The 12,215-nt window shown below is 43.6% G+C and overlaps 1 protein-coding gene and 1 long non-coding RNA gene across 2 annotated transcripts in view; one reads left to right on the forward strand and one right to left on the reverse strand.

Annotated features, from left to right (window-relative positions):
• The first annotated feature begins 21 nt into the window (after positions 1-21).
• LOC134738287 (uncharacterized) lies at positions 22-11,381 on the forward strand. Its single transcript, XR_010123961.1, has 2 exons — positions 22-207; positions 5,621-11,381. It is a non-coding gene; the product is annotated as an uncharacterized LOC134738287 (long non-coding RNA).
• Positions 11,100-12,215, reverse strand: part of MYO1E (myosin IE) — a 238,128-nt gene continuing 237,012 nt past the window's right edge. The window contains exon 28 of the mRNA XM_054451269.2: positions 11,100-12,185. Within this exon, the coding sequence (XP_054307244.1) occupies positions 12,109-12,185 (77 nt within the window). The 3' untranslated portion in view covers positions 11,100-12,108. The remainder of the gene's footprint in view (positions 12,186-12,215) is intronic.

Below are 12,215 nucleotides of genomic sequence, written 5' to 3' on the forward strand. Positions count from 1 at the left end.
GGATAACCATGACACTTTCCTTTCTAGAAGCTAGTCAGCTGCTCTCTAATTCCTGCATAGGAATGCCTGGCCCAGAGCAACCTTTGTAATGGGTCCTTCTCTCAAAGGCATGGTTGAGACCAGAGAGAGCCATCCCATGGGTCACAGCTGGAGAAAATGGGCCCATGGCATCCTGTTCAAGGTGAAGCTTGGGATGCATTTTTTCAGGTACATTATGGGCTAAATGGCTTTGTATATTTTTGTTTGGTTGGTTCTTAATGGGCATTGAACATTTTGTTTGTTTGTTTGTTTTTTTAATTGAAGTTCTGGGGTACATGTGCAGAACATGCAGGTTTGTTACATAAGTATACATGTGCCATGGTGGTTTGCTGCACCCATCAACCCGTCATCTACATTAGGTATTTCTCCTAATGCTATCTCTCCCCTAGTCCCCCACGCCCTGACAGGCCCCTGGCAGGGGTTTTCCCCTCCATGTGTCCATGTGTTCTCATTGTTCAACTCCCATTTATGAGTGAGAACATGCAGCGTTTGGTTTTCTGTTCTTGTATTAGTTTGCTGAGAATGATGGTTTCCAGCTTCATCTGTGTTCCTGCAAAGGATGTGAACTCATCCTTTTTTATGGCTGCATAGTATTCCATGGTGTATATGTGCCACATTTTCTTTATCCAGTCTGTCATTGATGGGCATTTGGGTTGGTTCCAAGTCCTTGCTATTGTGAACAGTGCCGCAATTAACATTTGTGTGCGTGTGTCTTTAGAGTAGAATGATTTATAATCCTTTGGGTATATACCCAGTAATGGGATTGCTGGGTCAAATGGTATTTCTAGTTCTAGATCCTTAAGGAATCGCCACACTGTCTTCCACAATGGTTGAACTAATTTACACTCCCACCAACAGTGTAAAAGCGTTCCTATTTCTCCACATCCTCACCAGCATCTGTTGTACCCTGACATTTTAATGATCGCCATTCTAACTGACGTGAGATGGTATCTCATTGTGGTTTGGATTTGCATTTCTCTAATGACCAGTGATGATGAGCATTTCTTCATGTTTGTTGACTCCATAAATGTCTTCTTTTGAGAAGTATCTGTTCATATCCTTTGCCTGCTTTTTGATGGGGTTTTTTTTTCTTGTAAATTTAAGTTCTTTGTAGCCTCTGGAAATTAGCCCTGTGTCAGATGGATAGATGGCAAAAATTTTCTCCCATTCTGTAGGCTGCCTGTTCACTCTGATGGTAGTTTCTTTTGCTGTGCAGAAACTCTTTAGTTTAATTCAATCCCATTTGCCAATTGTGGTTTTGTTGCCATTGCTTTTGGTGATTTAGTCATGAAGTCTTTGCCCATGTCTGTGTCCTGAATGGTATTGCCTAGGTTTTCTTCTAGGGTTTTAGTGGTTTTAGGTCTTAAATTTAAGTCTTTAATCCATCTTGAGTTAATTTTTGTATAAGTTGTAAGGAAGGGATCCAGTTTCAGCTTTCTGAATATGGCTAGCCAGTTTTCCCAACACCATTTATTAAATAGGAAATCCTTTCCCCATTGCTTGTTGTTGTCAGGTTTGTCAAAGTTCGGATGGTTGTAGATGTGTGCTGTTATTTCTGAGGCCTCTGTTCTGTTCCATTGGTCTACGTATCTATTTTGGTACCAGTACCATGCCGTTTTGGTTACTGTAGCCTTATAGTATAGTTTGAAGTCAGTTAGTGTATTGCCTCCAGCTCTGTTCTTTTTGCTTAGGATTGTTTTGCCTATGTGGGCTCTTTTTTGGTTCCATATGCAATTTAAAGTAGTTTTTTCCAGTTGTGTGAAGAAAGTCAATGGTAGCTTGATGGGGATAGCATTGAATCTATAAATTACTTTGGGTAGTATGGCCATTTTCATGCTATCGATTCTTCCTGTCCATGAGCATGGAATGTTTTTCCATTTGTTTCTGTCCTCTCTTATTTCCTTGAATAGTGGTTTGTAGTTCTCCTTGAAGAGGTCCTTCACATCCCTCGTAAGTTGGATTCCTAGGTATTTTATTCTGTTTGTAGGCATTGTGAATGTGAGTTCACTCATGATTTGGCTCTCTGTCTGTTGTTGGTGTATAGGAATGCTAGTGATTTTTGCACATTGAGTTTGTATCCTGAGACTTCACTGAAGTTGCTTATCAGCTTAGGGAGATTTTGGGCTGAGACGATGGGGTTTTCTAGATATACAATCATGTCATCTGCAAAGAGACAATTTGACTTCCTCTTTTCCTAATTGAATACCCTTTATTTCTTTCTCATGTCTGATTGCCCTGGCCAGAACTTCCAATACTGTGTTGAATAAGAATGGTGAGAGAAGGCATCCTTGTCTTGTGCCAGTTTTCAAAGGGAAATGCTTCCAGTTTTTGCCCATTCAGTGTGATATTGGCTGTGGGTTTGTCATAAATAGCTCTTATTATTTTGAGATACGTTCCATCAATACCTAGTTTATTGAGAGTTTTTAGCATGACAGGCTGTTGAATTTTGTCAAAGGCCTTTTCTGTATCTATTGAGATAATCGTGGTTTTTGTCATTGGTTCTGCTTATGTGATGGATTACATTTATTGATTTGCGTATGTTGAACCAGGCTTGTATCCCAGGGATGAAGCCGACTTGATCATAGTGGATAAGCTTTTTGATGTGCTGCTGGATTCAGTTTGCCAGTATTGTATTGAGGATTTTTGCATCGATGTTCATCAGGGATTTTGGCCTAAAATTTTCTTTTTTTGTTGTGTCTCTGCCAGGTTTTGGCATCAGGATGATGCTGGCCTCATAAAATGAGTTAGGGATGATTCCCTCTTTTTCTATTGTTTGGAATAGTTTCAGAGGGAATGGTACCAGCTCCTCTTTGTACCTCTGGTAAAATTCGGCTGTTAATCAGTCTGGTCCTGGACTTTTTTGGTTGGTAGGCTATTAATTACTGCCTCAGTTTCAGAACTTGTTATTGGTCTAGTCAGGATTTGACTTCTTCCTGGTTTAGTCTTGGGAGGGTGTATATGTCCAGGAATTTATCCATTTCTTCTAGATTTTCTAGTTTGTGTAGAGGTGTTTATAGTATTCTCTGATGGTAGTTTGTACTTCTGTGGGATTGGTGGTGATATCCCCTTTATCATTTTTTATTGTGTCTATTTGATTCTTCTCTCTTTTCTTATTAGTCTGGCTAGCGGTCTTTCAATTTTGTTGATCTTTTCAAAAAACCAGCTCCTGGATTCACTGATTTTTTTTGAAGGGTTTTTTTGTGTCTCTGTCTCCTTCAGTTCTGCTCTGATCTTAGTTATTTCTTGCCTTCTGCTAGCTTTTGAATATGTTTGATGTTGCTTCTCTAGTTTTTTTAACTGTGATGTTAGAGTGTCGATTCTGGATCATGCCTGCTTTCACTTGTGGGCATTTAGTGCTATAAATTTCCCTCTACACACTGCTTTCAGTGTGTCCCAGAGATTCTGGTGCCTTGTGTCTTTGTTCTTACTGGTTTCAAACAACATCTTTATTTCTGCCTTCATTTCGTTATTTACCCAGTAGTCATTCAGGAGCAGGTTGTTCAGTTTCCATTTGGTTGTGTGGTTTTGAGTGAGTTTCTTAATCCTGAGTTCTAATTTGATTGCACTGTGGTCTGAGAGAATGTTATGATTTCCGTTCTTTTGCATTTGCTGAGGAGTGTTTTACTTCCAATTATGTGGTGAGTTTTAGAATAAGTGTGATGTGGTGCTGAGAAGAATGTATACTCTGTTGATTTGTGGTGGAGAGTTCTGTAGATGACGGTTAGGTCTGCTTGGTCCAGACCCGAATTCAAGTCCTGGATGTCCATGTTGATTTTCTGTCTCATTGATCTGTCTAGTGTTGACAGTGTGGTGCTAAAGGCTCCCGCTATTATTGTGTGGGAGTCTAAGTCTCTTTGTAGGTCTCTAAGAACTTGCTTTATGAATCTGGGTGCTCCTGTATTGGGTGGGTATATATTTAGGATAGTTAGCTCTTCTTGTTGCATTGATCCCCTTACTATTATGTAATGCCTTGTCTCTTTTGATCTTTGTTCGTTTGAAGTCTGTTTTATCAGAGACTAGCATTGCAACCCCTGCTTTTTTTTTTTTTTTTTTCTTTCCATTTGCTTGGTAAATCTTCCTCCATCCCTTTATTTTGAGCCTGTGTGTGTCTTTGCATGTGAGATGTGTCTCCTGAATACAGCACACTGATGGGTCTTGAGTCGTTATCCAATTTGCCAGTCTATGTCTTTTAATTGGGGCATTTAACCCATTTACATTTAAGGTTAATATTGTTATGTGTGAATTTGATTCTGTCATGATGCTAGCTGTTTTGCCCGTTGGTTGATGCCCAGTCTATGTCTTTTAATTGGGGCATTTAGCCCATTTACATTTAAGGTTAATATTGTTATGTGTGAATTTGATTTTGTCATGATGCTAGCTGTTTTGCCCGTTGGTTGATGCAGTTTCTTCATAGTGTCAATGGTCTTTATAATTTGGTATGTTTTTGCAATGACTGGTACCACTTGTTCCTTTCCATGTTTAGTGCTTCGTTCAGTAGCTCTTGTAAGGCAGGCCTGGTGGTGACAAAATCTTTCAGCATTTACTTGTCTGTACGGGATTTTATTTCTCCTTCGCTTATGAAGGTTAGTTTGGCTGGATGTGAAGTTCTGGGTTGAAAATTCTTTGAATGTTGAATATTGGCCCCCACTCTCTTCTGGCTTGTAGGGTTTCTGCTGAGAGATCTGCTGTTAGTCTGATGGGCTTCCCTTTGTGGGCAACCCAACTTTTCTCTCTGGCTGCCGTTAACATTTTTTCCTCCATTTCAACCTTGGTAAATCTGACGATTATGTGTCTTGAGGTTGCTCTTCTCGAGGAATATCTTTGTAGTGTTCTCTGTATTTCCTGAATTTGCATGTTGTTCTGCCTTGCTAGGTTGGGGAAGTTCTCCTGGATAATATCCTGAAGAGTGTTTTCCAACTTGGTTCCATTCTCCTTGTCACTTTCAGGTACACCAATCAAACGTATAATTTGGTCTTTTCACATAGTCCCATATTTCTTAGAGGCTTTGTTAGTTTCTTTTTACTCTTTTTTCTCTAATCTTGTCTTCTCGCTTTATTTCATTGAGTTGATCTTCAATCTCTGATATCCTTTATTCCGCTTGATTTGGCTATTGATACTTGTGTATGCTTCACGAAGTTCTCGTGCTGTGTTTTTCAGCTCCGTCAGATCATTTATGTTCTTCTCTGAACTGGTCATTCCAGTTAGCAATTCATCTAACCTTTTTTCAAGGTTCTTAGCTTCCTTGCATTGGGTTAGCACATGCTCCTTTAGCTCAGAGGAGTTTGTTATTACCCACCTTCTTAAGCCTGCTTCTGTCAGTTTGTCAAACTCATTCTCCGTCCAGTTTTGTTCCCTTGCTGGAGAGGAGTTGTGATCCTTTGGAGGAGAAGAGGCATTCTGGTTTTTGGAGTTTTCAGCCTTTTTGTGCTGGTTTCTCCCTATCTTCGTGGATTTATCTACCTTTGGTCTTTGATGTTGGTGACCTTCGGATGGGGTCTCTGAGCAGACGTCCTTTTTGTTGATGTTGCTACTATTCCTTTCTGTTTGTTAATTGTCCTTGTAACAGGCCCCTTTTCTGCAGGTCTGCTGGAGTTTGCTGGAGGTCCACTGCAGACCCTGTTTGCCTGGGTATCACCAGCGGAGGGTGCAGAACAGCAAAGATTGATGCCTGTTCCTTCCTCTGGAAGCTTCCTCCCAGAGGGGCACCTATCAGATGCCAGCCAGAGCTCTCCTCTATGAGGTGTCTCCCAGACAGGATACACGGGGGTCAGGGACCCACTTGAGGAGGCAGCCTGTCCCTTATCAGAGCTCAAACGCCGTGCTGTGAGATCTGCTGCACTCTTCAGAGCTGTCAGGCAGAGATGTTTAAGTCTGCTGAAGCTGTGCCCACGGCTGCCCCTTCCCCCAGGTGCTCTGTCCCAGGGAGGTGGGGGTTTTATGTATAAGTCCCTGACTGGGGCTGCTGCCTCATCTTCAGAGATGCCCTGCCCAGGAAAGAGGAAATCTACAGAGGCAGTATGGCTGTAGCAGCCTGGCTGAGCTGCAGTGGGCTCCACCCAGTTCGAACTTCCGGGCAGCTTTGTTTACACTGTGAGGGTAAAACCGCCTACTCAAGCCTCAGCAGTGACAGGCGCCCCTCCCCCAACCAAGCAGGTGATTTCTGCGTTTCCAACTGAGGTACCTGGTTCATCTCATTGGGACTGGTTGGACAGTGGGTGCAGCCCACGGAGGGCGAGCAGAAGTAGGGTGGGGCATTGCCTTTACGGGAAGCTCAAGGGGTCGGGGGATTTCCCTTTCCTAGCCAAGGGAAGCCGTGAGAGACTGTACCCGGAGGAAAGGTACACTCTGGCCCAGATACTGCATTTTTCCCAGTCTTCACAACCGGCAGACCAGCAGATTCCCTGTGGCGCCTGGCTCATCAGGTCCAACCCCCACGGAGCCCAGCAAGCTAACACCCATTGGCTTGAAATTCTCACTGCTAGCTCAGCAGTCTGAGCTCGACCTGGGATGCTCGAACATTGTTTTCTACGGGGGGAGTGCATCCTCAGCCTCCAACCACTGACTTAAAAACAAAAACCATAAACATAGTGAGTCTCGTATAAAAACAACTTCCCAAGACGTTGGTTCAACAAGATGTTAATTGGTGGTGTAAGAGAAAGGAGTTAGTCAAATACACTTGTGAAACATTGCAAATGACTGGAAGATTCATAAAGGTTCTATGCTTTGCAGTAAACTCATTTCTCTCAGTTATTTTCCCCAATCTAGAGTGTGGTTGCCTCTTGCTGACAGAGAAATTCAGTGTCTGCTCCTTTGATTCAGGTGCAACTTGAGGACAACTGCCCCTGGGGAGGAGAAACTGGTTCCAGTTAGGGCTGGCTTTTTACTCTCTTCCTGGGCAGGCAGGACTGCCTGACTAGTATGTCTTTAACTGTAAGTAAGTTTTGGGTATCTTTGTATGTTGAAATCCTAGTATAGAGTTTTATGAATATCCCTTATTGGGTTAGTGAAGCTTGTTCCCATGGCAGCCTTGGACAACTCTGATCACAAGTGTGAATGGTAACAAAGTGAGACCATGAAAGGGAGCTTTCCTGGCTCTGACAAGCAGTTACTTCCCAGAAATGCTTGAGCTCAACTTCTCTCCAAGAACGCCTGAGTTTTGTAAGCATATTCCAAAGACATTTTATAGCTTCCTTATTACATATTTTACTTAGTTAAATATTAAATGTCCTGACTCAGGAAATTCTTCCAGGATGTCATAAAAAAAGACCTTTAGATACTTTCTTAGATGGCACAGCAGGCACCCCAAACTAAAATGTCATAAATGTGAAATGAAGTGGCAGAAGTAGAAACCATATCATAAAAACACGGAAACTAAAAATGACACGATGTATCCATAGTATGAAAGAGCACTAACTGAACGTGGGTGCTTTGGGTTTGATTCTAAGTAGTGGTGATCTCTATACTTCAGTTTCTGTACCTGTGAAGTGGGGATAAGAGTGTCTACCTCATAGGGTGGTGCTAAATAAAGTACACCAAGCACTTAGTATAGCTTCTAGTACGAAGAAGATACTTGAACATAGCTGTTAATTATTTTAAAGAGAAGGTTAATGGTCTTGGAAAGAGATGAATCGGAGGATTCAGATTTGTTAGATGGAGCTCTTGCCCATTAAAGGAGTTTACAAGTTTCTAGCTGTTGAGTTCTATGCATGAGTTTTCTTCTCTTTTTAAATAGATTTTTATGTTTTGAGAGAAAGATATTGGAAGTTGAAAGGCTGACACAGTAGACCATCACATTACTAAATATTTGTTGAATTGGAGAAGATGATTAAAAGCACAGGCCTTTCGGGCATAGTAGCTCATGCTTGTAATCCCAGAATTTTGGGAGGCCAAGGCGGGAAGACTGAGCCCAGAGGTTCGAGACCAGCTGGGCAACATAGGGAGACCCCATCTGTACAAATAATTAGCCGAATGTGGTGGCACATGCCTGTGGTCCCAGCTACTTGGGAGGATCGCCTGAGCCCTGGAGTTTGAGACTGCAGTAAGGCATGATCGCACCACTGTTCTCCAGTCTGGGTGACAAAGTGAGGCACTGTCTCAAAATAAAAACGCACAGGCCTTTGACTCAGAGTTCCAATGATGGCTCCTCCAAGGAAGAATTGTGTGACCTTGGGCGACCTAGTGAACCATACTGAGCCAGTCTTGTTAGAAAGGGTGCTCAGAGTGGAAAGGTATGATCTCGTAGGAAAAAAGACATCAAGATTAGTGGGTAGGAATAAAACCAAGTTACTAAATCCAGAAAGAACTGCAATCAGCTAGGCCCTGGGAGAAAAGCAAAACAGGGAAAGAGGGCAGAAATGCAGAAAGGCTCCTCTGGTCTTTCTTTTGATCACAAAAGTGAGGGGTGCCAGAAACACAGAGTTAAATTGTCCACCAAAGACCCACCGTTAATTCTCTGCTCTTGATTGCCCTGGAAACCAGAATCCAGCCCTACTGCCAGTGAAATCTTAACTGGGACACCACCTATAAAAGAAATGGTAGCAACTAGAGGCACAGGCTGACTTAGTGTGACCACCTCCACTCAGGAGGGTCTGGGGATGAGTTCAGGAGGGAGTCACAAAGAGAAGGAATTTAGATTATGTAAAAGCCATGCTCTATGGAAGCCCATGGAGTTTGTAATTCATAGATGCACATCCGTATTTTCTCTCACCCATTTTTGTGAACACTTCTACCTGGCAGGAGCCCGCTCTCACTCTGGTGCTCTGGGTAAGCTGCTGAGACAGCTCTGTGCAGAGACCTCCAGCCCCCTTGAGTTGAGGCCACATGACTAAGCTCTGGCCAGTAGAATACTGGTGGACATGGTGTGCACACAGGGCAGGTCCTTTAAGAAGGAAACTGCACGATGCTTTTCTACCTCCATTGGGCTGGACTTGGTAGTAGTGGTGAGTCAGGTTTGATTACAATGGGCTGGGACCACATGTTGGGAGGTCAGTGGGTTGGCATCCTTCATGGTTGCGGAGCAAGCTTATTCAAGAAGGCTTCACCCTTTGCCCTCTCCACATGTCTCTGTATTGCTTCACAAAACACTGTGGAAGAGATGGCCCTTTTGCATGTCTTTAAGAAGCCAGTTGGCCAGGTACGGTGGTTCGTGCCCATAATCCCAGCACTTTGGGAGGCTGAGGCAGGAGGATCGTTTGATCCCAGGAGTTTGAGATCAGCCTCTCTCTGTCTCACAGACGGCCATCAATAGAGTGGATACCACCCTTATACAGACCTCTGTCTCTCTCTCATCTACAACTAAAGCTTGAACACCTCTGCCCTAGGGTACACAGTCAGGCCTTCTCATTTAGTTCCTGGTTACCTAAAACCTTTGAAGGGATGTCACATTTTTATACTGTGTTTGATACTGCTATACACGTTGCTGTTTGTGCACATGAACACCCCTTATTTCAAACAGGATGGCAAGTTCCAGAAGGTGGGGGTGGCCCCTTGATCTTCTGTATGTTGTTTCCTAGTGCCTCCTGAAGTGGTCATATTTGCTTAACTGCACAGTGAACAAAATGGCAGGCCAGGCTAGATCCAGAGACTGGAGGAAACCCAAGTTAGTGTCTTAAAGGGAAAAAAGACATTTTTCTGAAGACTTTTTAATTAGGAAAAAAAGGGAAATGTTTTTATCCCAGATTTTTCTGGTAGTCCCCATGTTGAATTTCTAAATATATACAAATAAGTTTAAGATAAACCACTATTTCTCCAAACTTTTCTTAATAGTGTCAGCATTTCAGCATCTCTACGCAGATCTAAGTCTCCTTCCCCTGTGGGTCACTCACCTATTTCAGCACCATTTGTTGGGCATCTCCTTGAGCCTGGCGCTGGCTGGGCACACGATGTAGGCGCTAAGGTCTGTGATTTCCATGGATGAGGGTGCTATTCGTGGGGGATTTAACTCAGTCCCTGTTTTGTGGCCTAGAGCCCGATGGTTCCCAGTTATACACAAGTGTAAAATGCCAATCAGGAGGAAAAACAAAGGCTTGTCCCAGCCAGCCAGGGGCTTATGATAACAAGGGAAGATGGTCCTGGTGTTCCTGCCCTGAGAAAGCAGCCTGAGTGCTGGTGGCTGTGGGGACTCCAGCATGCTCCTCTGTCCCAGTTCTTGTGGTGTCTTCCTCCCACTGTGGGGAGTCCAGGAATGTGGAAGTACTTTGTAAAATATATAGAGACCACTGGTGTCAACAGGATTACCTTTCCTCGATTCACCGCATCATGGCTTTACTTTCCTGTCTAGTCACAACATGGAACTGAAGTAGCCTTTTAACATTATTTGTTACTGTTACAGAATGGAGTTTGCTCCCTGTTCTTGAAGTAAAACAATTAAACACCGTATCTTGGTTTCAAATCTAGATCCATTTTTTTTCCTTATATGTAAGCCCTGATAATTTTTTCCCATGACTTGAGGATCCTGAAAGACTCAAAGGTGTATGCTGCTCAAACTCTTTAAGTTCCCAGTAGCTTAAGAATGGCTATGGCACCCAGAGGAGGAGAGGTAGAGAAATGGCAGTCTCTACTTACAACCATTCCATTATTGATGGGCATTACACTGTTTCCAACTTTTCACTATTATGGCAAGAAAACATTGTTTTAGTTTGTTAGGGCTGCCGTGACAAAGTACCACAAACTGAGTGGCTTAAACAGCGAAATGTATTGCCTCACAGTTTTGGAGGTTGGAAGTCCAAGACCAAGGTGGGCAGGGTTGGTTCCTTGTGAGGGAGAATGTGTTCCAGGCCTCTCTCCTGGGCTTGTGAATGGCTGTCTTCTCCCTGCCTTTTCACATGGTCTTTCCTCTGCATGTTGGTCTCTGTGTCCAAATTTCCCCTTTTCATCACAACACCATTATATTGGATTAAGACCCACTCTAATGACTTCATTTTAATTAATTTTGTTTGTTTGCTCCATAAAGACTCTGTTTCCAAATAAGGTCATATTGTGAGGTACTGGTAGCTGGGACTCCAGCATCTTCTTTGGAGGCACACAATTCAACCCATAACAAATGTCATAAAAGAAGAAGGTGTTCGCCGATTCCTTTATTTATTTAGGAGGTGGGGGCAGGACGCGGAGTAAGTTTCCTATAGGGAAAGAGTTGAGAAGAGTCTGCAGGGACTGAGCTAGACAGCATTGACACTCCGTAGTTGGAAAAAAGCAGGGCACATCTGTAAGTACCTGGTGTGAGTTTTGTAAGAAAACCTACCTTATGAATGAGTACAGTGGAATACTACTTAGTACATTCATACATGTTTCTACCATCTCCAGATTTTTATATATACAGTATATGATCTGTTTTTATAAATGTACAGCTTGGAAAAAGATCCTTCTTGTAATAAGTACAGCATTTAAACACAAACCAACATGGGCCAGCCACATTCCAATTGAAGACCCAGAGAAAGCAAAGCCGGCAGCCCAGCCCCCAGCCCCTGACCTGCTTGGCAGCCCTGATGTTCCCGGCAAAGTGTAAACCGGTGCCCGTCTGTCGCCCTGGCCTCAGCAGGCCAGCTTGCCCTTGGCATGTGCATGGGAAGTGCCTGCTCACGCGGAGCCCAGTCTGCAGAGGGCAGGTCCTCCCTGAGGGAAGGTGGCAGAGAGGAATGTGTGTATCATGTATGGACAAGACAGATGAAAGAAATGTGCTCTTCAACTAAAGGCACTTGTCAGCAGCCGCCTACAGCCATTCCCTAGGCCTGGTGAGCAAGCAGGGTGCTGTTTTGATAGAAGCCTACAAGGTCTGAGCAGACCTCACTTGTCCTCTCACCAGGTTTAAATACAATAAATAAATCTTAATGCATGGTGGTTTTGTCCTCCCGGGTTCCTATGAAGAGGCTACCTTTTAGGATCACTTATGGAGTGATACTCCGTGTCCCCAACCCAGCCTTTTCAGTGTCCTCCATGGGGAAGGTACCAGAATAGCTCCAGGCCTTGGAGAAGCAATTGCTCATTGTGGATTGTAAGGGGAGCCCCTAAATATCCCCTCCCCTGGTCTGTGCCCGGAGCTCCTCTGCCCCATGCGTCGGAGTCACGGGCGTCTCAGATCTTGGTCACATAGTTGTTGGGGAACAGGCCCTGCTTGCCGCGTAGTCGACCCGTCCACCAGCCAGAAGGATCTGCAGGGAGAGAGAGATGGTGAAAGTGAA

Source organism: Pongo pygmaeus, chromosome 16 (assembly GCF_028885625.2).
Source record: "Pongo pygmaeus isolate AG05252 chromosome 16, NHGRI_mPonPyg2-v2.0_pri, whole genome shotgun sequence".
Classification (NCBI taxonomy): Eukaryota; Metazoa; Chordata; class Mammalia; order Primates; family Hominidae; genus Pongo; species Pongo pygmaeus.